The 25920-nt window shown below is 44.9% G+C and overlaps 1 protein-coding gene across 4 annotated transcripts in view; it reads right to left on the minus strand.

The window, feature by feature from the left end:
* Positions 1-25920, minus strand: part of ARHGAP32 (Rho GTPase activating protein 32) — a 264914-nt gene that overhangs the window by 74503 nt on the left and 164491 nt on the right. For all 4 annotated transcript variants that reach the window (XM_032201829.1, XM_032201827.1, XM_032201828.1 and 1 more), the window contains 4 exons: positions 11040-11177; positions 8809-8901; positions 6988-7110; positions 4718-4795 (listed from right to left, as the gene is read on the minus strand). In XM_032201829.1, the coding sequence (XP_032057720.1) occupies positions 4718-4795; positions 6988-7110; positions 8809-8901; positions 11040-11177 (432 nt within the window). The remainder of the gene's footprint in view (positions 1-4717; positions 4796-6987; positions 7111-8808; positions 8902-11039; positions 11178-25920) is intronic.

A 25920-nucleotide genomic window follows, 5' to 3' on the forward strand; every position in this document is an offset into this window, starting at 1 on the left:
CCTTCCCCCTAGATCCACTTTCTTACATTTAAGCCACACCAAACAAACAAACAAACAAACAACACATTAATAAATCCTTGGCTACAGAGGAGAATTAGAGTAAAATTTAGGAGAAGCCTTTATATCTAACATGATAAGGCCTACAATTTTCTTGAAAGAATCAACACGAAGATAAATCCGTGTACTAATGACCTACAGCAGTTATTCCCTTGCTTCTCTATGTACCAAAGGCCTGTATTTCTTTGGGAACCTGCTTTATATCATGGAATGGAGGAATAATATATAATGTCCTACAGGGAAATCCTTTCTGCGAATAAAAGGAATTAAAAGAGTTTTGTGGCCGAGGTATTCAGCTCTCCTTTACCAGACTTGAGGATGTTCCCCCTCCACTGGCACACCCCCACACCAGGTGAGGCCGTCAAAGGCTGCCACCCTTCAGCATCCCCACCTGCCGGGGTGGCAGAGCTGGCAGGCAGCTCAATGCTGCAACCAAAGGTCACACACGCCCCAACAGTGAGGTGTGAGAAATCCCTGCTGCTCCTGATGAGAAGTGCATCCACTCCGGCCATGCTCGCTGGCTGGGGGTGCCAAGGGGGACGCCAGCTCCTGTCCGAGTGCCCCTTCAAACTCCTGCTGCGCGCCTCCAGGAATAGCACAGTGGATGCATGCGGAGGAGGAAACGTTTTGTCGTGGCAAATCAGTTCAGGCATTGTTTTGCCCGACCTGTCGCTGCAGTTGGCATCCTTCTATGAATGGTGGGGGCCATCTGGCTGGGAAGGGACGTCACTGGTGACATGGCCACGGGGCTCTCGCACGCCGCCTGTTCCGCAGGTGATATCATCCCCCAACCAGATGGCTGCTGCTAGCACCGAGCTCCCAGACCAAAGCACGTGAGCCAGAAATCCAACTTTGCCTTTGCATGTCTTAATTTAAGGACTGGTCCTTCCAAAGTGACACTTGCCACAAAAATGTGCTCTGCTTTCCCAGGCCATTTTTACTAATTGGTACCCTATGTTCCCATCACGTACATGGTATTTATTATAAAATTATGCACAAGGAAAAGAAAAAAAAGCTCTCGATTAACAGCCTCTCTCACTCCTGACCAGTCCAAGACAAAAAGTGTTCCTTTTTGGGAAACCTATTCAGTCCTAAATCCCATGGTGAGGTCCAGCATGGAATATGCTTGGAAGGATGGGCCTGCAGATTCACAACCAGTTCCAGCTCTTGTAAGAGGCTGATTCCAAAGAAGTCCAGCCCACCCCTGGTTGCACACACTTGTGCATTGCTTTGTGCCAACTCCAGCAGCTGTGCAGCTCGCTGTTGTGCAGCGGTGCAATTAATGAAGCCGTTCCCAAAAGACAGAATTATTAAGAACATCAAAAGGCAGTTGTGCATCAGAAAAGGGCCTGTCCCTAGTGATTCAGCTGTCTGACACAGAGTTACTGATTTTAAAGACAAAGCATGAAGGAAAAGAAGAAGAGAACAAAGAAGGCTGGGAGGCTGTTAACATGGAGGTGGCTGTAATTTAGGTAACAATCTTACACTGAAAGCAGTGACTCACTGAGGACATTTGAAAAGAAAAAAAAAAAAAAAAAGCTTGAGGAAGAACATCTTAAAAATCATTTTACTTTAACCAGAGAAAACGATAAGAAGCCTAATGGGTTGTTTTGTTCTGCCCAGGATTAAACGTTTTGCAATGCCGCCATTAGGCCAGGTATTGGGAGAAAGCCGCCTGCAACTGCAACCCAGAACCCAAAGGATGAAGCTGCTGATGGACAGCAGATCCTCAAAGACCACTGCACTCTCAGGCAGCTGCGTGCTCGGTGGGTGTCCTGCATTCCCAGTCCTGCAGCATGAATTTACCATGCACAGGCAATCAGCTGAAAGACTTCCCAAAGGCTTCCGCCATAAAGGCCAGACTATTAAAGGATATTTCAAAAAATGAAGCCCACCCAGTATATCTTGTTCTACATCTCACCCTTGGGACACCACTGCCAGAAGCACAGGTGTCTATCCTAACGGTGATTTGCTTTGAGGTAAGAGACGAGGCTCAAAGCCCTGTCTGAAGCTTTGTATACTATCAGCAACACACTACTATGGATTTCACAGACTGTGTAATGTTACAAGCAAGTCTTTGCTCCCTGCAGGACAGCTGATCTCAGAATCCCAACAATCTGGCAAGACAGTCTTCATTGATTTATTAATTAAAACAACTGGCTCAGCAGATTGCTATCACTTTTACAATGGCTGTTGTTCCCAAATGGGAACAGAATTGTTTCCCTATAATTAACTGAAAAGGCTGCACAGTTCTCGCATGTATTACTAGAACAACGTCCTTCACCTGTACGCTCTTTTTAAGTATTAATTGATGACACTAAGCTGCAACACATCTCTAGGTCTGGTGTATTAATATCAAAGAAAAATTTCCTTTTTCCAAATTCTCCTTTTGCTGCAGTAGTTAGTGTGACCGAAAAACCACATTACATCAGGAAATGGACTTTTTGTATACACTCACAGCTTTCGGGCCTTAAACTTGAAACAGGGGTTAAAAAACCCTCTCCCTCTTTGTACAACCCTAGAATTTGCATCTCCTGATAGCTGATGATGTTTCATGAAAATAAAAAGCTCTGATAAGTGCATTTCAAAGAAATGACAAAAACTGTCGACTCAGAGGAAAAATGCACTCCTCTGCAAATCAGATCCATGGTTGTGTGAAGAGATATGTTTATGCAGTTATAACTGAGTTAGCATAGCTTATGAAATTACTGCCTGTCGACTGAGATACAGCTGTTGAACCCCACCTCTGAGCTAACCAGCTTTACTCCGCAGTCAGCAGGAGCAAAAAGCGTACAGATGGTCTGTCACCCTATCTCAGCTGACAGGCAGTACCTTCTTAAAGGACGCTAACTTCATTTTCTGCATTTGTGCAAACACAAATACGGAAATACTGAAACACACGTTATAGCTGCAGTATTTTCAGTCTTTCAGTTCAGTGGCCATGACCTGATTCGCATTGTGAAGACTCCTGCTTACAAGTTAACATGCAGGATTATTCCACCCCAAATTTTCTGTTAAATAAAAATACAGCACCTTATTTCTGCAGCTGTTCAGAACTGTTGTGTCAGGATACTGACTGCACGGATACAGACAACTGCTTTTCAAGTGCTTTGCTCATCAACAAATCTTTATGCTGGGAAAGCACAACAGCATTGCTCTGATCTGAGACAGACGGCAGCAACAAACTGCAAAATAGCTCCCTTGCCTCTTGTGTCTTTAATCACTGGTGGTGCTCTTCACATCTAGTCACAATTGCAACCAGCCTGATGGCGAGCAGGGAGGCTGCACTGAGTAACAGAACCCATGTCCTACAGGGGACACAATCAGCTTTGTACAAAGTGTCTGCACTCACACACACATCACCACATATTTTTGTTTGGTTTTACTGATTCCCTTGAGAGCTGCACACAGTCTGATCATTCTGAGTAGTACCAAAGCACTGCACTCATTTTTCGTAGTACAGAAAGTACAGCTTTAGGGATTCTAAGTTCAGAACAAAAGTCCTGCAAAGATATAACACAGTTCAAAGCTAGAAGAACAGTCAAGTCTATTCAAGAAATACTGGTGTGCTAACACCAGAAACCAGATTAATTTCAGAGCCCATACCGTATGTCCACGCTGCTCTCATTTTACAAATGAGACATTATCAGAACTCCCACACCTGATATAAAACCAACAAAAGCTGTATCTCATGCTCTGGCTCATCGGACAGAAATGCAATCATATAACTAACACTCCATTCAGATGGGATTTGTACTGTACACAGCCCTGGTATTAATGACAGCAGAACCATACCCTGGATCTGGCACAGGAAGGTCTGTCAGGGAAAATCTGAGATACTTTGAGAAGACTTTCTAGGCCAAAACATACAACTGTTTGGTCAGTTCTGACCCCCTCCAGAGCAAACTCAAAATTCCACCTACTTACAGAGAACAAAAGCAGTATGAAAATTCCTCCTGCTTGAAAGGAGCTGAAACAGCACGATACTGCAGTGTGAGGAGGTAGAAAGACAGTTACCCCACCCATCAGTAGCTCTGGGGCTTTGTTTTGTAAACACTTTTAGTTTAATTTTAATTTCCTAATGAGAAGATCCAAGGGACAGAATAACAACTGTTTTGGAAGGAAAGTGCACTCAACTCAAAGGTTTTGGTACTTAAGTCAAACATCAGTTTAGGATCTTTTGCAAATTCAGTCTAAATTTCTCTGCTGTAACATTTACAGTACTAGTAATGTTAACACATTCTAATAAATGTAGACACGAAAGCACAGATTAGTTGAGTGGTTTGTCCAAGTCAGTGGCAGAGTCTTACCAACTTTCTGTGAATCCTCCATGTTCTGCTTGACTTAGTAGTGGAAAGAACAGCATGTCAGCTGTCTCACGGGGGTGGAGTATAAGCTTCTGCTAGCATCAGTCCAGTTGTTGATCAACATCAAAGGGTACCAGCTATCCTTACCCCGCACAGTTAAGTAAGGAGATAACTGCCTATGAAGACCACACTTCTGCTCTAGCCCAAGGTCCAGAGCAAAAGGGAAAGTCCTCTTACACCAGTGCAGGTTCACTGGTTATATCCATAAGCAATCCTGCACAGGCATAGCAGTTCTAAACTGAGTATCCTGACTTTATTTGAGTTGCATTATCAAGTCTGAAACTTGTGCCTACCTGAAATCCATGCTTGCCTCTCCACCAGGTGGTCAACTCCTTTGGGGGCATATCAATAACAGACACAATGTCTCCCACCTGTAAGAGAACAGCAACATCAGTCACAGCTTGCAGTGCAGCTGGGAGGCGAACACAGTTCAAATGACTGCATTCTGCAGCACTGCAAAAAATCATAATGCTTGTGAGCAATTGCACCAGTGCAAATCTTGAGAGAGCTGCCTTTGTAAAATTGAACTGTAAGGTAGAGGAGTTACTGCATTATACAACATACAGGATAAGCTGTTCATAAGGAAACAATTCTCAAAAGCCACAGGCTCTCTGCCAAAAGGTACAGAAGTGTTCTGATTAAACTGCACACGTAAGTTTGCAGGAATAGCATAAAACACTTTGGAAAATATTCTCAAGTAGCTGAACTAATTTTTAGTACAAGCCTTACATTATGCATACGTAGGCATCAACATGTATCTGCTTGTTTCTGTTCATGGCAAAAACTTAAACGCTCCCTTTAGTATTCACAAACTGACCAAGACATATTTTACATATTTTTCTTAATTAGAAAATGAACAGAGAAGAAGATGGTACTGCAACCATCACTAACGACCATTATTAACAAAACGAGCATTATTAAGGGAGACAAAACAGGTTATCTGAAGTTTTACTAAACCCCATAAAAATGTAATACTGCAAGAGCTGAAATGAAAATCAGTATAATCAGTACTAAAATCAGCTTGGTGAGAATCTGCGGGGCCTCTATACCAAAAAATGAGACAGGCCAGAGCAGACAAGGCAGAACCTAAGCAAACACTGTAGCTGGGTATAGCAAACTGTTAACACTAATGCCCATTTTTCACCTGATATTTTGCATTGATGGATCCCCATTTTTTTCAGATAGGGCTAGCAGGGACACAGGGAGGCGAAGTGATTTGCTCAAGGAATAGCAAACCAACAACAGAGCAGACTCCCTTCAAGGAAACTATGCTGTCACCACAATGAGCAGGGAAACCAGACATTTTCCTTACTACTGAGGAGCAAATACCAGTCAGCTACTTTCACAACTGCTTATTAGAAATTAACAATAGCTTAAATATAAAACTGTAGTGTGGGTTAGAGAACAGAGCACAACATTGTGAAACTACTGAACCCGTTCCATTTCTGTTCTGCCAAGGTTTCTCACTGCACAAACTTGGAAAGAAACACATGCCTTGGGTTCCCTGCTTGCTTACTACGCCTCATAACAACTTGCCCAACTGCATGACAGTTGTTAGGCCAACATAGCCTGCTGGCTCTGAGTTGCAAGATTTACAAGCAGGGACTGCCATCCTAATGCTTTTATTAATACTGAGAGACTGACAAACAGCCTGTACCCTGTTCTGCATGCATTTTAACTTGGAAGATGACATACCCATATGTCTTTCTGATTAGCTCAGTTCTTTGGTGTACACTAATAATTGCCTCGATTTTGAATATGAGCAAAGCCCTGGCAGCAACAGACTATCACTATTAGTTTTACTTCCTGTGTTGCATGTTAAGAATGTGATCACGGAAACTGCTTTGGGCACTAACTGTTTTCCTTTACACTTTCTTTATATAACACTACGCACATTCCATTGATATTGCCACTGCACACTATCAGAGCATAAAATGTTGCTTTCTGGATAGAAAGGACAAGGAGAACCAGATACCCAAAGGATACCAGGGCCTGATCTGCAAGAACTTTGCCTCACAGCAACTCCTGCTCTGCATCAAGTAAGATTTTCAGAACAGATTTGGATTATCACTTGCCCCTTAAGTACTACATTCTTTAACGATCTGGTTCTTTACACTCCATAGGAACAGAAGTTCTTAAAAATGGTTTTAGACATGGACTTGCTATTAGTAACACAGGTTGTACAGAACTGGCCAATGAATAATTAAATTGGCACGTGTCCACAAACACACATATGTGGACAGCCTTCCTGAACAGATTTAACATACTTTTAATACACTGTGCAGGACAAGCTATGCAGGATCTGCTGCTGCTCTGAGACCAGGCTAGAATACTTGGCAGTATCTGTTTAATCAGAAGACTCTAATGCCAAGTAAAGCTATATTTTATAGATGACTGAACTCCTCCCTGTAGCCAACCAAGTGCAAGTCTAATATTTCACTGAATCTTCTAAGCTTCACCTCAAAAAACATTCTGAAGGTGCCTGAGTGTATTCCTGATGTACACACACGTAACACTCTCCTGTATATGACAACAAAGAACGCAAGCTTCTTTAATTACTCACCTCAAAGGAGAGCTCATCTCCTGCCTGGGCAATATACCTTTTGATAACATGGGCAGCGGCAATAGCAGGAATATTGATGGGTGACTCTTCATGGATTAGCAGGTGATTTCCCTTATTATCAAGCTGAAACAAAGAGCACAGGGGACTGTGAGGCAGCTGAGGACAAGTGAGCAGGCATTTTATTGGTGTTCATACACGGCAGAGATTTCAAGCTGATTCACAGAGACAGCACAGCTTGGGGGCCCCCTGAGGAGAGCAGCACGAAGAGACATTGTAGGGCACAACACACACAGAAATGAAGAGGAAGAACAATTCATAAAGCATATTTCAGAAGGTCGTATGTCCCCTGACATCCATTTAATGGCAAAAATGTTGTATTTAAACATCTCTACATACAAACAACAGCATGATAGCGAGCATTGGCACCTCCCTTTATCACTGAATTGTATTGGTTTTCCTGAAGTATTTAAAAGGACAACACAAAGACGACAACAATAATTCTCTCAAAATAACTCTGTGAAGTGGAACTAATGTTCAAGGAGAGGTATTGAGGTACGGGGGAAATGCTGTTAAATTGTAAACTTGTGGCACTTTCAGCTTTCTCCTGCCTTTGTATTTCTTTTTATTTTAAGAAAACATGGCTGCACCCCTTTGGGGCAATCATCGGCCTGCTTTCAAAATTTCTAGATTTTTGTGCCCATGTAAAATTTTGCAAGGATCTCAGTTAATTGAAAAGGTTATTCTAGAGAATTCAAATTGCATTGCAGCAAGTGCAGTATGTAAAGTAGACTTGCTGCAATCTGTATTTCACTGTGTTGCTATAAAGACGGTAGTTTCATTTTTCTCTCTAACTTCCTTTCTCCCTTCATTCTGAGGTTTCCAGGATTTGTCTCATCCCAAGGGATTTCCGGGTGAGGAGCATATCCACAGGGAAACCTGCAGGAAATGCATTCAGTCCTTATCACAAGCATTTATGAAAAAGAATTGCAAGTCTAGTTGTTTGTGCTCCTGGTGTGCAGCATCATCATCAGGCAATGCAAAGACACACACATCTCCTCCCAGACTAATCAGCAATGGCATCGCTGACACAGACAGGTGGCCTCAATCATTTAGCCCCATTCTTTTCTGCGCTCTTTGCCCAAGAAGGTCTATTGTTTCAGATGGTAGAAGACCATTAACAGAGAAACCAAAGCTACAGCTGCACTCCACAATACACAAACCGTGCCACTGCAAGCACAAAGCAGGCTCTGTTGAGCCATTCAGCCAACAGTGATGGCAAACAGGAGCAGATAATATTTATTGTTTCTGCAGCTATTACAGGGGAAAAGGGGGAGGGGGGAGAGGACAGACAAACAGCATAACTTAGACAGCTCCAACAGTTTTAAATTTAGTGTGCTTGCACTATTGTCTTGCCAAAAAAAATGCTAAGAATGCATTCGCTTCCTGCAACCTATCACTTGGAGACTCCAGCCACGGGCTGGACTTGCCTAGGTGGTCTGCTGGCTTAATCCCTGCTGCACTAGAATTGCCACTTTATGCTACTTTGTGATATCAGAAGAATGACACGTCTTTGAGAGACAAAATCCAAGCGGAAGGCAAAAAAAGCTCCTGTATTTCTGTAACACAGGATCCGATTCTGTTTGTACTATACCTTTCTTGTGGCCACCTACATGCCTATAGCAAGGAAATCAAGCTTTTAGGATATTTCTTCAGTGACACCAATAGATCTGGAAGGATTATACCTCTCTGGAAAGGCAGAAGAGCATATCTGTGTCTTGCTCTGCTCGTTAATGTCACAAAACAAAGAACTTCATACTATACCTCCATCCATGTTAGAGCCGGCCCGCAGTTGATCTTATTGCCTGCGATGGCCGATAATCGGGTCACGTAAGCCATCAGAATATGGCTGACAAGCTGGAAGAGAAAAGGAATACGCATACTGGTTTTCTGTTCATGCAGTTTAGTTTTGAGAGACCTCTTCAGAACTACCAGAATTTATTCCCTGGAACAGGCAAGTATTACAGAAACATAGGAGATCTGTCATTTGGAGAGGGGCAAGCTATACATGGTGTATAGCAATGATTGCACAGAAAAAAACTATCTAAAGAAGCAGCTCCCTGTGAAAGTAATAATGTGTTTTTGTTTGTTTGTTTGTTTGTTTGTTTTTAGGATAGTAGATTTTTAGTAATTTCCCCTGTCAGGATATTTAAATTTAAAGCCCTCCTCTTATTGTGAAATTCATACACAATCAAATCATTTGTATTATGGTCATCAAACACATCTGAGAACCATTTAGAAAAAACAAACAAACAAAAAACACCACGGGCTGCCATTTCCACCCACTTGCAAACCCTTAAGAATGTGGCAACTCAGACTGACCCCTTGGTGAGAGTAATATTTCAAATAGAACAAGAGGGTTTTAAAAATACACTTAGCAAGGTCCCTTATGTAGCAATAAATTTGCTTTCATAAAAGAGAAGCTGGTGAAGTCTTTCCGCAGCTTCACCAACAGTGTTATAAAGCAATACTGTAGCCCAGAGTTTGTAAGACTGTTTAAAACAGTTCCTCAAACATCTGTTCAAATGTAGCCAATTCAAAATAAAATTACAGCATGAGACACACAGCTGCAGAATTCCATTCCACAGAGCAGTAGAGCTGCTTGACATCTTTACATCTTCTGTGCTTACGGACACAATGCAGATCTTCAGCCTCCAGATATAAAGTACGTATTAAATGTATTTGATCAGCTGTACAAATGAAGATTTAAGAAATAGGAACGTTTAAAATATATTTTCAAAAAATGAATGCAGGAATTTATTATCCTGGATATTGCTTCTTATGTTGAATTTAAGAGACTAATGACCTCAAATTCTCTTCAGAAATAACCTGCATGAAATCAAAGCAACTAATAAATCACATTCTCTGATGAGAAATGGAAAAGCATTATCAATCTTCCATATCCAATGGCGAAAGCCCTGTAGACTTCAGTGGGGTACTGATTTCAGCCATTGTGTGTAGCTCTAAAGCAATCAATCCTCACCCAGTTGGCACTGAGAGCACAGACTCTGATTTATACATCCTGGATAGATTCTGCTTTGAATGCTTGGAATGGCTTCAATTTTCTGATCTCCCTTTTCAGTTACACATCTTGTGGGCAGGCAACATTAGCCTTCCAACACAGCACGTCAGGATTTTTTCATACTTGTGCTTGATGGCAGGGGGCAAACACACAAGCACAGGTCCCCGAGACCAGTGACCTGTGAAACGCAGCAATGGGCACTGTCTGTGGCTGTGATGCACACTCTTCCCACAGACAGACTGAGGCCCAACAGAGGCTGTTTTGTCATGCTCTGCTGGCTCAAATAACCTTCTGTGGCCACACATTGCATTGTCTCCCTGTCCCCATCTTTCTAAATGATGCAGTCAAGATGCACCTGCTACTTCCCAGAAAATTATTTTGGACATGAATAAATCCCCAGGTTATCAACAGCAAAGACTCATCGTTTTCTGAGCAAAGGTGGTAAGACAAGAAATGAAAGATACCTCTTACGCAGGAAAAAGCACTCTATAATATTTTTAAATACAATTTAAATATTACACTAATGTCAATGCTCTTAAAAGCCAACTTCAGTAATTTGCAGTTTATAAATACAATCTAGCATTCCAAGTGGTATTACTCTTGCAGTGCTGTAGTCCCAGAACAGCATGATTTCCAAGGAATGTTGATAGTGTTAAGTCAGTAAATATCTGCATGACTGAAAAAATTCCCAAAGGCATACCAAAACTCTTATCTAAGGTGCTAATGGTGCAGCCTCCTTCCTGATTCTCTTCACAATCACCCCACACTTAGAGGCACAGTAATTCCTATGAACTTGCAGGCCATTTCCCTTTAAACCACGGAAATCAAAGTGTAGAAAACACACACTGGTCATATTACTTCAATTAATTTCCAAATCTAACTCAGGCCACATTAAAACCACTGTGTCCTTACTCATAAATATCTGTCATCCCCTTGCTGGTGACTTTAAATATCTGCAGAGCTGATAACTTACTTCGGGATTGTCTTTGACGACATCGGAGCGAGGTAGCTCTGAGAGCTGGGAGAAGCGACGGTCGTAAATACACAGATGAAGATGTTTATCGAGGACTCTAAAGTCTTCGTAACTCCGCTTCACAATCCAGCTCCTTCCCTGCGCAAACAGAGGACAGCAGCACAGCGTTACACACTCACCCATGCTGGTTAGATGAGGAAAAGGACAACTCTTCCACAAGTAACCAACAGATCCAGCAATCCCATTCTGCAAATCATTTGGAAGTGATGAAAACGTCTTAGCAATATCTTTGTGTTTTGATTTGTAGACAGCCACTCATGCTCAACGCTGCTGTTTGTGCTCCTGTTTTAATCCCATACCAGTGGGTCTGGATGTGGCCCAGCAGTTATGGGACCCATCCAAAGCTTTTAACTTGCACCTGTCTAACGAGGACTTTGTAGCATTTTTGTAAACAAGATGTCTTTGCACAAATGTAAATCACAAAATGACTGTATAAAGAGCTTGAAATTACATTCTACATAGGTAGAACACCACGCAAACAAGGATCTGAAGGCAGCATTGGAGCTTGCAATATTTCTGCCAGATACCCCAGTCAAATCTTCTGTTGAATTAGAAAAAAAAAAATCTATAATGAATAACAACACTAGCTGAAGATTTACTCCTAAGTGCAGATCATTTCCCCAATTAAAAACATGGACAAGATACATATATATTCCTTGGGGGGACGAGGAAGAGACCACAGCAGCACAGCATAATTTACTTTGTGAAGCTTTTAATACCTAATGACTACTTCTAAATGCTTCAATGGCCTATTATGATCAATAAAAAAATCTTGTAGTAATGCAGCAGTTTACAGGTCAAAGCATTTTATGCACAGTCATTTATCCTCTCAGCACTCCCATACAGCCCTGGAGAAGACATTTTGCTGTTCTACAGCTGTGGATGCTGAACCAGTGACCACAGACCTCCACAAAGCCTCCCCACCCTCTGTTTTGGTGGGGAACATGACTGCACGGCATGTACCCAGACCTGCTGCTGTGACGGAGACATGGACACGGGGCCTCTTCCCCTGCGTGACCACAAAGCACAGCCAGCTTCCCCACCACAACCTGCTACACTCTGAAATTACTTACATATATGGAAGTGTCGCTCTTCTGCTAATATCCAAAGCTTGTAACAATTGTAAAAGTAAATCCGATAATCCAAAATACTAGCTATTTTCTTACAAATTAACGTACTATACCAAGAAACTTCGCTATCACACACAACCTCGTCTGGGGTTCAGAACCCTAGTGAGGTATCTACGTGACATAAGCGCTGTACCATTGTGACGTGTTTTGTCATTTGAATACTGGTCGCTAGGAGAAAAACAAAAGCAGGACTGCAAGTCCAAGCATCTCCCCAAAGATGACAGCTTTTCCAATTTTCTCAGTTTTTTGCTCTAAAGCAGCTCTTGCTCTCTTGGTAAGCTGCCAGTATGGCCTTCAGCTGAGCCAGGTTTAGTCACCAGTGTCAGAAATAACAGACTGAGAAATCGCCACAATCCCTTATTTGCTTCTGCATGCTGTACTTCAGAGGACATTTCACAGAATCACAGAATTTCTAGGTTGGAAGAGACCTCAAGATCATCGAGTCCAACCTCTGACCTAACGCTAACAGTTCCCACTAAACCATATCCCTAAGCTCTACATCTAAACGTCTTTTGAAGACTTCCAGGGATGGTGACTCCACCACTTCCCTGGGCAGCCTGTTCCAATGCCTCACAACCCTTTCGGTAAAGAAGTTCTTCCTAACATCCAACCTAAAACTCCCCTGGCACAACTTAAGCCCATTCCCCCTCGTCCTGTCACCAAGCACATGGGAGAACAGGCCAACCCCCACCTCGCTACAGCCTCCTTTAAGGTATCTGTAGAGAGCGATAAGGTCGCCCCTGAGCCTCCTCTTCTCCAGGCTGAACAAGCCCAGCTCCCTCAGCCGCTCCTCGTAGGACTTGTTCTCCAGGCCCCTCACCAGCTTCGTCGCCCTTCTCTCGACTCACTCAAGCACCTCGATGTCCTTCTTGTAGCAAGGGGCCCAAAACTGAACACAGTACTCGAGGTGCGGCCTCACCAGAGCCGAGTACAGGGGGACGATCACCTCCCTAGCCCTGCTGGTCACACTGTTTCTGATACAAGCCAGGATGCTGTTGGCCTTCTTGGCCACCTGAGCACACTGCTGGCTCATATTCAGCCAACTGTCCACCAATACTCCCAGGTCCTCCACCAGGCAGCTCTCCAACCATTCCTCTCCCAGCCTGTAGCTCTGCTTGGAGTTATTGCGCCCCAGGTGCAGGACCCAGCACTTGGCCTTGTTGAACTTCATGCAGTTGGCCTCAGCCCATCGGTGCAGCCTATCCAGATCCTCCTGCAGAGCTTTCCTACCCTCAAGCAGATCGACACACGCACCTAACTTGGTGTCATCTGCGAACTTACTGAGGGTGCACTCGATGCCCTCGTCCAGATCATCGATGAAGATATTAAAGAGGACCGGCCCCAGCACCGAGCCCTGGGGGACGCCACTAGTGACTGGCCTCCAACTGGACTTGGCTCCATTCACCACGACTCTTTGGGCCCGGCTATCCAGCCAGTTTCTAACCCAACGAAGCGTGCGCCAGTCCAAGCCAAGAGCAGCCAGTTTCTTGAGGAGAATGCTGTGGGAGATGGTGTCAAAAGCCTTGCTGAAGTCAAGGTAGACCACATCCACAGCCTTTCCCTCATCCCCCCAGCGCGTCACTTGGTCATAGAAGGAGATCAGGTTCGTCAGGCATGACCTGCCTTTCATAAAGCCATGCTGACTGGGCCTGATCGCCTGCTTGCCCTGCAAGTGCTGCGTGATGACTCTCAGGAGGATCTGCTCCATGAGCTTCCCTGGCACTGAGGTCAAACTGACAGGCCTGTAGTTTCCCGGGTCTGCCCTCCGGCCCTTCTTGTAGATGGGCGTCACGTTTGCTAGCCGCCAGTCAACTGGGACCTCCCCCGATAGCCAGGACTGTTGATAAATGATGGACAGTGGCTTGGCCAGCTCCTCTGCCAGTTCCCTCAGTACCCTTGGGTGGATCCCATCTGGCCCCATCGACTTGTGCACATCTAAGTGCCGTAGCAGGTCACCAACCAGTTCTTCGTGGATAGTGAGGGCCACATCCTGCTCCCCATCCCCTTCCACCAGCTCAGGGTACTGGGTATCCAGAGAACATCCGGTATTGCCGCTAAAGACTGAGGCAAAGAAGGCATTGAGCACCTCCGCCTTTTCCTCATCTCTTGTAACTAAGTTTCCCCCCGCATCCAGTAAAGGCTGGAGATTCTCCTTAGTCCTCCTTTTTGTGTTGATGTATTTATAGAAACGTTTTTTGTTATCTTTAACGGCAGTAGCCAGATTGAGCTCCAGATGAGCTTTGGCCTTTCTAATTTTGTCCCTAAATTCAATGCAATCTCGCGTGCTGCCCATGCAAAGAACAAACCTATTTGCCAAATGACCGCAACCCTGCCCTTAGGAACACTTCCTCCCCACTATTTTAACATTAGATGTTCTACCATAGATGTGCAGTCTTTCTGTCATAAATGAAGACAGCAAGAGTTAAATTTCCTGGGGTCAGCCTGCTCCTGCTCCTGCAGCAGGGTGTGTAGGGAGGAATCAGACCAAGCAGACCACGCCAGCACCATTCCCCCCGCAGAGCCGCATCCTGCACAGCACAGAGCGGAACTGCCGGCAGCTAGCAGGGGGCCGAGCACCGAGCAGGGGCAGCTTACCTGGCCGTGGCAGTGGTCCTGGCCCCGCCATCCCTCCCGGAGGTCCCTCGTGAGGCCGGCACTGCCCCGGCCCAGCCCCAGGCTGGTGCAGAAGGGGCAGCCCCGGCCCACAGAAGCTTTACCTTGGCACTGCAGCAGCTCTGCAGCTGCTAAGCAACCAGCCGAGCTCGCCTGCGAAGCAGCAGCCTCCAGCCCGGGGTGCTGCATGAGATGCAGGCCGAGGCAGCAGCACCAGACACAGGCTGTGGCCGTCGCTGTCCCTGGGCGAGAGAGCCCCACGTCCCGGGCTCTCTGCAAATGAGGTGCGAGGTCCTGCAAGGAACAGGGCTGCCCCTTCTCGAACCACATATGTGTGGCAGTGTGCATGGTGTGCTAGCAGAGGGCATGGTTTCAGGAGCCAAAATACAAATTTCTATCCAGCAGAAAGTTATTCCGGTATTTCCCAGTGCCCTACAATTTAAAGCCTGGCATAAATAAATAAAAAAGCTCTAGACCATTCCAACAGTTCTGTGAAACAAAGTTTTTGCAGATTTGGAGCCCCAGCAATAAAATTTTTAAGCAAAACTAAGACAGCCACATTTCAAAGGTGCAGAGGAAGGAATCGGTGCAGGTAGTGGGGAGGAACTGGGCACCCCAACCTACCAGTGCAAAGCCCAGGCGAAAGAAACACCTCTCAGCAAGGCTTCCTGAGCTCTGTAGCCAAAGCAGCACAAACAACACAGACCTTGTGTGATATCAAAACTACCGCGATGTTTCTGTGTATCAATACAAAAATTGTACATCTTGCTCCCATTTCCTGAAAACTCTCAAGTGTCAGAAGGGTTTCTTTTTTAATTTAGAGAGTTAATAAAATAGCAGAAACAAGAAAGTAACTGCTAAGTCAGCCTCGTGTTGTCAGCATCGTGTTTGCAGCAGTGTTTTATAGCAAAGCTAAACATTATGGATGCCCCAGGCACAGAATACCCATAAAACAAAAATGCCTTCTTCATACTGTTAATGATTTCCACAAAGAGTTACCCAAACTAATTTTTTATTGCCATTTGATTTCCAATCGCCAGTTTCAATAATTATTTTTTGGAGTATTTTAAATTATTGATGGCCCAGATGTAGGCAAGCACATTAGATCCCATTGATTTCCATGGGACATAAAAATAGTTGTGAAGTTAAGCACACAGTGAAGTGAATTCCTGGGTTCGGGCCTTCAATTACAAACCTGGGCAGGACAAATTTCATAAAGACAAAAAGTCAAATCCTGGATGAAGATTTCAACAATGCCAGAAAAAAAATAGAGTATCAGTATGTTTAAAAGGACAAATTGACCACTGATTTAAAAAACAAAACCTCTTGAACAAAATCAAAGCATATTTTGGAATTTCATTTTACAGAAATGTTTACAACAAAAAACATCATGACAATTATGGATTTTCCCAGAAAACTGAAAGTTTAGGCTCTTTCCCTCTCTTATTACAGTCTGATCTTCCCTTCTCTCTTACTCTTGCATGCTGTGTAGGATTAAATGCATCGTGAAAGACTGGTGAGACTTCAGAACATTACACAGAGCTTCTTATTTTTTCCCATTATCAAAGCAAGAAGAAGTGTCATGCTAAAAAAATATTAGAGTTTATTGAACTGATGATTTAATTTCCACTGAGCCAAAGATTGGAACCTCCCATTAGTGAAATGATTATACTGAGATCACAGATCATAAAAAGCTACACTGCCTGCGCATCAGATGAGACAGATTCAGAGGGACAAGGACTCAGCGCCACGGCTCCTCGAGCAGTATTTTTAGCTCTACTGCTCAAACATCCTAAGGAGGACAATGTACAGCCATAGTAAAGAGAAGCTCGCATATTCCCTTCAATGAAGCTCATTTGGTGATGCTTCAAGAGAGCAGCGGTATCACTCCCTGTTCCCCTTCTCCCAAAGCCCAGCACATGGCTTTTGGATTGCAGCTGAGCAATGGTTTCTCTCCTAACAGAGAGACATTCCTTACTTCAGTGCTGTTTGCTTACTGCTGGATTGGGAAAAGCAAACTGAAGAGGAGGGTATTTTAAAACATCCTCTGTACTTTCCTTCCCATAGCTGAAAACAAGCAACTTTGCTCCACTATCTCTTCTACCATTCAACTGACCACTACAAAAACCTTACTCATTTCCAAGGGGGAGTCCCATAAGCTCAAGACCACTTCCATGTAGCAATATTCTTCTGCAGACTTCATTCTTTTCACTCAGGATCTGGCAAGAAGCAATTGCCCCCTGGTAGCATACTGAATGGCTTACTCGGAGGCACCCAGCTAACACAGAGAAGTGATTAGGTTTGTCTCTTGTCAATATTTGTGATACGGTTCATTTAGCAAACAGATATGCCCAAGTTTTATAATAAGGATTTACAAAACTCCTCTCTCCACTATGTAAGAAAAAGGCTGTTTCCAGCTGAATCTACCTAAATCTGCCCAGATAGGGCTTCTTTTTGTCCATCAATGCATCTTCAAGCCCGAGTGCTACTGACCTCCAGCATGCACAACTTTCCTGTCCCACGCTCTGAGTATGTTTTCTTTGTTGCACCTATGATTTATTTACTTTAAGACAGGGATAGACCTTTCTTTTCTGGTTCAAATGCTCAGTTCCTGAGAGAAATCACATGGATGCTCTCACGAACCTTACCAGTCCACATGGAGATCGAGACCAGAAAATGAGATGAAAGTATATGGCAAAAGTCACTTCAGTTTGACCCTGCAGTAAGAAAACACCACGTATTAAACAGCTGGAAGCATGCCAGCATCCACCCGCGGAGTTCAACTCTGCCATGTGGGTGACTTTTACAACTGTCTGGGTCTTGGGTTCTGTATGTTATTCCAGCCTGACCCTTAAGCCCCCTTTTTATTTTTTAAATACAAGTCACACTGGAAAACGGCTTAGAAATTTAGTCAAAACAGAAAACAAGACTGATAAAATCCACCACTTGGAGCTTACACAGGAAGGGTGTTTAGCTGGTGCTGTAGGTGGCTTTATCTAAGCTTAAGTCTGTTTACCAAAATGCCTTGGATGATTTCACACCTTCTAGTGTTATTATTACAACTTTAGGGAAATTGTAGAACTTTAAAACTTAAAGCAGGTTTGCACTACGGCAGCATAAAGCTACTTTACTTCTGAATGAAAGTACTCACACAGCAGTTTAAGGCTTTTTGGCTACCACACTTCCAGGTCTCACCTTGAGGCTGTGGATGGATTCTCACTCTCGCTTCTGGGGGGACCTGGGCTGTTCAGGTAGCATGGACAGTTTGCAGCATGACAGCCATTCTGCTGTCAGGCAGCTGCACATACTTATGTTTAGAAGAAAATAAAATGTGGAGAGGAGGGAGCTTTAAATAAGGTGAGGATGATAGCAAGAGGAAAACCTCTAGGCTCCACCTGGAGTCATGGACACAAGAGACCAAAGCTATCACAAGATGAAGGGAGGGACCGTCAGACTGCAAGCAGAAAGTCTGGTATATTTATGTCATGAATCCTGAAAAAAACTTATTCCACAAAATAAATTAATCTCTTTCAGCACTAATTATCAGTTTGTTATCAATTAATTGCAATCAGTAGAGAAAAAGACATTTTGGTGGAAATCACTGCCGCTGAATGCTGCCCTCCCTTGTGCTCCCTGATTCCAATTACAGATCGGAACACTACAACCATGGGGAACACGAGGCTGCCCAGGAGCTGGTCTGAATGACAGCAGTATTATTCCTGCTTGCTCTGACCAGTTTTGGAAACTCACCATGATCAGACCTGTGCATGTTTCTGGGTGCAGATGGAGTGAGCCCTGACCTTCCAGCGGTTTCTCCATCACTCTGGAGGAAGCTTTGCCCAAAGCATCCAGACAGCCCGCAAGCACCTGGCTCAGGCTTTGGTGGCAGCTGCTTTTGTACAGGTACAGGGGAGTAAGGGCATGCTGAGACGACCTAACACAAACACACTGTGTGTACAGCATTTGAAATCTTAACAACCTGCTTCCTCTATAGCAAGCCCATTTCTAAATGGCAGCCTAGCAGAGACCTAATGAACTTGAAACAGGATTTACAGCTCTCAGCATCTCAGTGAAACTCCCTGCTCTCCTGACATGTTATAATTCAAACAATTCAGTATCAATCATCTCTTTAGTTAAATTACACTGCAGGAGTAAAGGGTCACAGAGGGACACAGGGGTGAAAGGGAGGGCGCCCACGGTGTGGGGGACGGCGCTTCTGCACTCCAGAAAATTAAAGTACTAACCCAACACGAGCTTACAGCCACAAAGGAAATACTTCAAAGCTGCTAACAAGAACAACTGCTAAGTAACAGGAACAAAACTTCTGCTGTCTTACAGGTAGCAAGGCAAGGAATGAATGCATCTGAATTATAGGGACACCAAGCATACTGCCAGCACTGACTTCTCCCTGTCCCAGACATGTTATTAGCTACTGGGCACTTAACCACAGAGGAGAAACAACTTTTCATCAAAGCAAGCAAGCACTGCACAAAGCAAAACAAAACAAAAAACCCTTTGAAAATGACTTGCCTGAGGTTAGTAAACCAAACTGAACCAGAGGAAAACCTTTCAGAATGACTTGCCTGAGGTTAGCTGCAGTGACAGCAGCTCAGGCGGATACAGAGCTCGATTTTCTTACGTCTCGTTTCTTGGGCACATTGCTGAAGCGAAGGGCAGATTTGTTTTTTAAGTGATCAAAAGACAGAAGCATGTTTCCGTTAAAACTAATTGCCAGAGAAAAGATTTTGTAGGTCCAAAACCAACAAACTTTTTTTTGGGAAAAAAACAAACCAAAAGCAAACAAGAAAAACCAAGGCAAGGCAGCCCAGTTGCGGTTGCCATGCAACAGAACGCACATCCATCACATCTCTTACAAAACAGCAGCAACTCCGAAGCAAGAAAATAATTAAAACCATGCTGTATCTGACACGGCTTCCCTTAGAAACCCGTTTACCTTAACACCACAGAAGGAGGCAGCCACTGCTAGCAGGATCTGCCCGCAGGCACGGTGGGAGCAGCAGCAGAGGCTCTCTGGGGGCATGTGGCAGCTCCTGCCCCCCGCTGCCCTCTGCTCCCCAGGATTTGGCAGAGGATCCAGAGGGAACCTCTCTGCCTACCCCTGCTGCTTTGGGTAGGGCTATAGGAATAACACACATTAACATTTTAAGGAGAAAGGTAGGCAAATATGCCATGTGGCTGAACTACGCTTTTCGGAAGACAGTCTGTAAGCATATACAACACCAAAAATTAGGTAGGAGCAAACAGCAACATGTTGTAGGCACAAGTGAGATCACGTATCTGCCTGGAGAGCTGAGGATCAGCAGAACGGACAGCCTGCTACCCGGCACAGCTGTGGGACCGGCACTTTCTTCTCTCTGCCTAAGCCTGCGCCTCCTGGTCTCATCGCTGCAGTTTGTGCCTGAGCCCAGGGCCTGCTTCCAGCCGACCTCCCTGGGGGCTGTTCCAGAGGAGGGCAGTGGGCTCATGAGGAGCAGGGGGCTCCTGGCAGGGCACAGAAGGAGCGCTGAAATCCTACAATTAAAAGGGAAGCTCCTCAGGATGAAAACTGGCTATATCCTGTGCCCTGAACTGCACCCAACATGCTTGGAGGTAAAACAAACAAACAAAAACCAGTGCAGCAAGGCATCCAGCTGCCTCTGATACAAATGCTGTGAAGAATTGGAAGCTGGAGTTATTGCACAGGCCAGAAAGCCCCAAGCCCCCCAGCAAGCAGGTGGGTTAAAGATGCAGCTGACCAAAACTTGAGGAAAGCAGGTAGGAAGGAGAAACATTATTTAGAAATTTAGAAACTTCTCTTTCACAAGAAAGAGAAGCAGCTTTGGAGAAGTTTTCTTAACAGAACTGGAGCTGAAGCCAAATTGGAAACAGAGCTGCTTTTTTGGCAGCTGCCTGTACCAGCCTCAAGAAGAAACACTGAAGATCGGTGCCAAGACCTAGGAGACAAAATGTTTAAGACAGGCCATCTTTAATTCTCTAATATCTATGATGTGGTCTTTTAAAAAGGTAGACCACAAAGTTCAAGGTAAACACAGGACTTTTAAAAACCACAGATCAGTTAAAAAGGCATCATTAGACAAAAAGGAAGTCCGTCCCCTCATCTTCATCTGTCAAAGCCTGAGCTCTTGATTGCAAACTTGCTCCACAGCACCTAACAATATCAGCTGGCAACTGTGCTTAATGCCACATCCCCCAGCCTGTCTGCACATTCGCAGCTTTTGAAGCCTGGAGGCTCTCAGCCCTGCCAAGGAAGTGGAGAACTCAGGAATCTGCAGCAGGCCTGCGATGAACTGAGAGTTGGTTCACGCTGCAAGTGGTCGCTCAACTAGGTCAATAAACTGCACAGCCCAGCGACAAGGAGCACCTGTCCGGACTGTAGCTGAGGGAAAGCCCCAGTGGGTGCAAAGATTTACGGACTGACCTTGATCACGTTCCCTCTGAGAATTCTGATGCTGATTCCTGGACAAGTTTTCTCCAGAACAAAAACCTGCCTATTTTGTGGCACCGCACTGGGAGACCTAACCACTGGGGCAGAGGTCCTGCCTCAAAAGCCAGTTGGCATGTGTGATGAAGCCGTTTCCCCTGACAAGCACATCTGCATAAAAGAGCAGGCAAGCATCTGGGTTATTTGATAGCACTGTACCCGCTGTAATCAGAAGATAAGCATTTATTAACTTAATATTAATTTTATGTTCCATCAAACTAGAACAAAAGAGATGCAATTATGAAGGATTTACTTCATTCAAAGGAAAACCCTTTTTCTTTCTTTTTTTTTTTTAAACAAATCTTACTGCACCTCTAGTTATTGAAGAAGACAATATCGGGGTTTTATTACCAAGCCAACTCAATTACAGATTTTCTCTACGCCATCAGGCTTCAGCTCATCAAGGTGCAGTCAGAGTGACTGGTAGGACAGAGCTTTTCCAAACATCCCAGACTGAGAATTTTGCCCCTTTGTTCAGTGATGTCAAAGACCCGCTACAAACAATGAAAACGCTGCACCCCCTCCACCTTATGTCCAAGGAAGCTGCTGCCTGGAAGTTAAGGGAGGCTCTTCCAAGGCATATGAAGTCTATCAACATGCAAGTCCTTTGGGTCTGAGGCGTTGTAACCAGGCTCACCTCGCCTTTTTTCTATGCTCGCTCAGCTGTTATTAGAGCTAAGAGCTCACATCTCTGTCCCTGCTCAGAAAGGACACAGCACGAAGCTCTCGGGAGCCCCAGCCCCGCTATGGCAGCAGCCCGGTGCCTCCGGCTGGGAGCTCTGCAGACCTGCCGGGGCTGGCGGTGAGCAGGACCGAGGGACACCCCTTGCTTGCACCAACCTCGGGTTATTCTGCTTCTACGCTCCCTTTGCCAGCTCATCTACTGCAGCCCAGCCACACTGCTAAGACATGCACGTGTCCTCAGTCTCTCCAGGGCTTTCTTTAAGGGATTATCACCAACAAAATAAAACAAAACACCACGGAGGTGTCTTCTCTGTCCTTTTTCAATGTCTCTCTCCCAGACAGGCTGATCAGCTTTGGAAAGCTGTAAAATGCATAATAATTTTATTGTCAAGTCTCAAAATTTAAGCTGTGACATCCAAAGGGATTTTCTTCATTTCCTGCATATACAGTCTTCACAGTAACACCTTCAAGGCTAGCTACAAAACTTCCTTAAAGTGCAGATATTGACATTTCCTTGAGAGAAAACCAGTTACAGTGTTAAAGGCTCTTGCTGACCTTACAGCCAGAAAACAAGGACCAAGCTGCCAAGTACAGCATCTCCTCTTTATAATGCTGAAATAGGTCTCGGTTGGCCCAGCTGCTAATGAAGTCCTCCTTCATTTTCAAATGCAACGAGTCAAAGCACTCTGTAAAGTCAGAGGGAGCACGGGGTTGAACTGGCTGTGCTCAGCCCATTTCACTGCTCTGCTGGCTGATCAAAGGATTCAACTGCACAAACGGCTTTGTTACCTGTCCCAAATGGCTGTTGACTCTCCCAAAGACACAGGCACTGTCATATTGCTGTTACAAGTGCACGTGTTCAACCTCCACAAGGAATAAACATCAGCGCAGCTAAGAAAACCAGGGGCATCCACCACAGTCCTCCTCTCAGTTTGGATCTGAACCAAATGTGGCTCTTGGAGAAGTTGTAAAAGAAGTCAAATCGCAGACATGCTGCTCCTCGGCCACGCATTTCCACGTGCCTAGCTATGGGGCAGGAATCGACGTCTCTGCAGAGCACTTTGAGCCAAGTGCTCTCTGCAATCTGCGGCCGGGCCCTGCCTCGTCCACAAAGCGCCCCGTGACAGCAGAGCCTGCCAAAAGGCAGTGCTGGCAGAAAGAAACCATAATCGCTACCCTGTCCTCTTAAATTTCAACACTGATTTTCACTCTTGTTTCAGAGCTAAATAGAATGCAATTTAGATACAACAAGATGGATCTTTCTAATTCAGAGCTTTCTCTCTAAAGGCAAAACGCCCAAAGGACATGCCGTTAACAAACCACCACATCATCCTAAAAGCCTCTCCTGCTTCAGAAACCTTCATGACAGCACATTCATGCCATTTGGTGTTTCATTCCAAGAAGTAATTCTCCCTCTTGCTCTGCTTCCCTTTCTAGAGCAGGACTACACTGAAGCCTCACTCCGCTGGGTTTCCATCGCAGAGAAGCACCTGAAGCACACACGGGGCTGCTGCTGCCCTGCAGCACCCACCGGCTCCTTCACAGATACCAGACAGCAGCTCAGTCCGATGCAAGCCTGAGGAACTGCCAGGCTGTTATCTTACAGTGACCATTTTTAGATATCCTCCTTCCCCAGTAAAAAACACCATCAAATAAATTCACCAGACCTCTTCTCTGCTAGAGCTGGAAGCTGAAGCTGTTAACAGAGCAGAGCAAGCCTCTGTCTTTGGCATACCGAAGGGACAGCTTGAAATGCATCTACACGTGCACCTGCTGAAGGGATTTGCCATAGCATAAGCAGTTCCATGATAATATTTATCTCTGCACTGTCACGCAAGAAATAAATCATTCAATCCAAAACCCATGCACAGCTAGAACCCTGTTACTGCATCTGAAGCATAGAGAGTCAAGAACAAGAAAGGCCCACACTGACCTCGCTTCCTTCAAAACACACATTTAAATAGGGAAAAATCCAAGTGCCAGAATGGAGAAATGAAATACCGACCCCCAGCTGTCTTTCACCTCCTGTTATCAGTGGACAGACTCACACACACAGGAGCACTGACTGCTCTGTGGCTGGGACAGGAGCGACCCTGCGGTGGGACAACGAGACCCCAGAGCTGCGGTGCTGCCACAGGTCAGTGCTGTGCTGCTCCCGGACCCATCACAGCCCACCCAGCACTGCACACAGCGGCTGGCTTCCACGTGTCCACTCCAGAGTCCTGAGGAGCACAAATACACTGCAACTGATGAAAGCGAGCAAGCAGTGTGAGCCTTGGAAGCCGTCCTGCCAGCACCCCTCGGTCCCCACACAGCCATCCCGCCAAGTGCCTCCTGTAAGCTTCAGACTAAAAGGCAGTGCCACACGGTGCAGAGAGCTCCTCTTCGCCTCAGAACTGCTACCTCTGTTGTCACACATGTCCAAACCACTCTGGTTAATGGGAGCTGTATATAAATGCCATGGCGAGCAGAGCAAGAACAGTGCAGGGTGTGTTTTTACAAAAGGGAAGGAGGCAGCACAGCACAGCGTTAATCCTGGCTGATGGGAGTGCCGCCCTACCCAAATCAGTGTCGGGTGGCAAAACTCCAAAGAACAGTCAGTCAGATCCTTGTCCTCAATGATTATTATCCTAATTATTGAATGAATTTATCCTTTAGTATTATACTAACAGCTACACAGTAATAGATGTTAATTATGCAGTTTTAAAGGCTTCCGATGCAATTCAGTACTTTCTCTCTCTTCCCTACAGATGCTACTTCACTTTCAAAAAGCCTGGAACAGACCCAAGTTTCTCAAAAATGCTACCTTGCCAGTGTTTTGGCATTTCCCAAGCTTTGAACATAGCCCAGCAGCTCTTTTCAGTCTGCTTGCCAGCCTCATACATTCCTTATTAACCCCAGCTACTATTGTCCTTCACTTTTATTTAGTGCTATTGAGAGCAGAAGACATATACAGCCTACGAGCAAGCACTCAAGCACAGCACATCAAGTGATGGATTAGCACTGTGGGAACAAGGATTTTAGTTGCTTTATTTTGACTAGCATAAACCCTTCTCCCCCTAGAAATGCTTAAGGCAGAGGTTTCCATGTCTGAGAGCATCTGGAGGGACAGCCTAGAAATACTTGATCCATAAAGGCCTGTGGTCAGGATTTTAAAAGTTTTGGGGGACTTAGAAGTAAATACTTGATATCACAACAGGGCTTTTCAAACACATGCAAGCACGTGAGGTACCCATAGGCAAACTTGGTGGTGGAAGTTAGATTTCTTCAGGCATTTTGTTGCTGTTATCTTTAGGCAAGTGGTAGCAGCATCAGAAAAGAAGCACAGAAAACAAGCCAGGGGGAAAGGCCACGACTGTGACCTGTGTTTTAAACCAGCGTACCTTTCCTGAACCCTCCTGAACAGATGAAGCTTTAGCACATATTGTGGGTCCCTATGCACTGCCTGTACAAAGCAGCTAATAAATACACTATGAAACCAGGGCACACCCTCGTAGTTCAGTGCATGTCCGTTTTGCACCTACTTCAGTTTGGTTGTACCACCACTGCCACCAGCCACAGGGGGGAATTTGGTTTTCACCCCTGGCAGGACTCATCCAGCAGCTCTATCATCACTGGAAGGAGTGAGGATACACCGCTGGGGGCAGCAAGCTGCAGCCTGACTGCAACAGGCATGGTGTGAAGCATCACCTGAATTTACTACACAATAAAACGACAGGGGAACTGCTTTTGTTTAGCAAAATCTTCCTGAAACAACAAAGGCAGCATATTCTACGTTAAGAAAGCAGAAGCAGGTAACACGTACTCTGAGGAACAGACTCTGCACTGAGTAGGACACAGTTGGGATGCTCCAACATAGATCTATCCCATTAACACAGATGAGACTAGCTTT

This window comes from Aythya fuligula, chromosome 22 (genome assembly GCF_009819795.1).
Source record: "Aythya fuligula isolate bAytFul2 chromosome 22, bAytFul2.pri, whole genome shotgun sequence".
NCBI lineage: Eukaryota > Metazoa > Chordata > Aves > Anseriformes > Anatidae > Aythya > Aythya fuligula.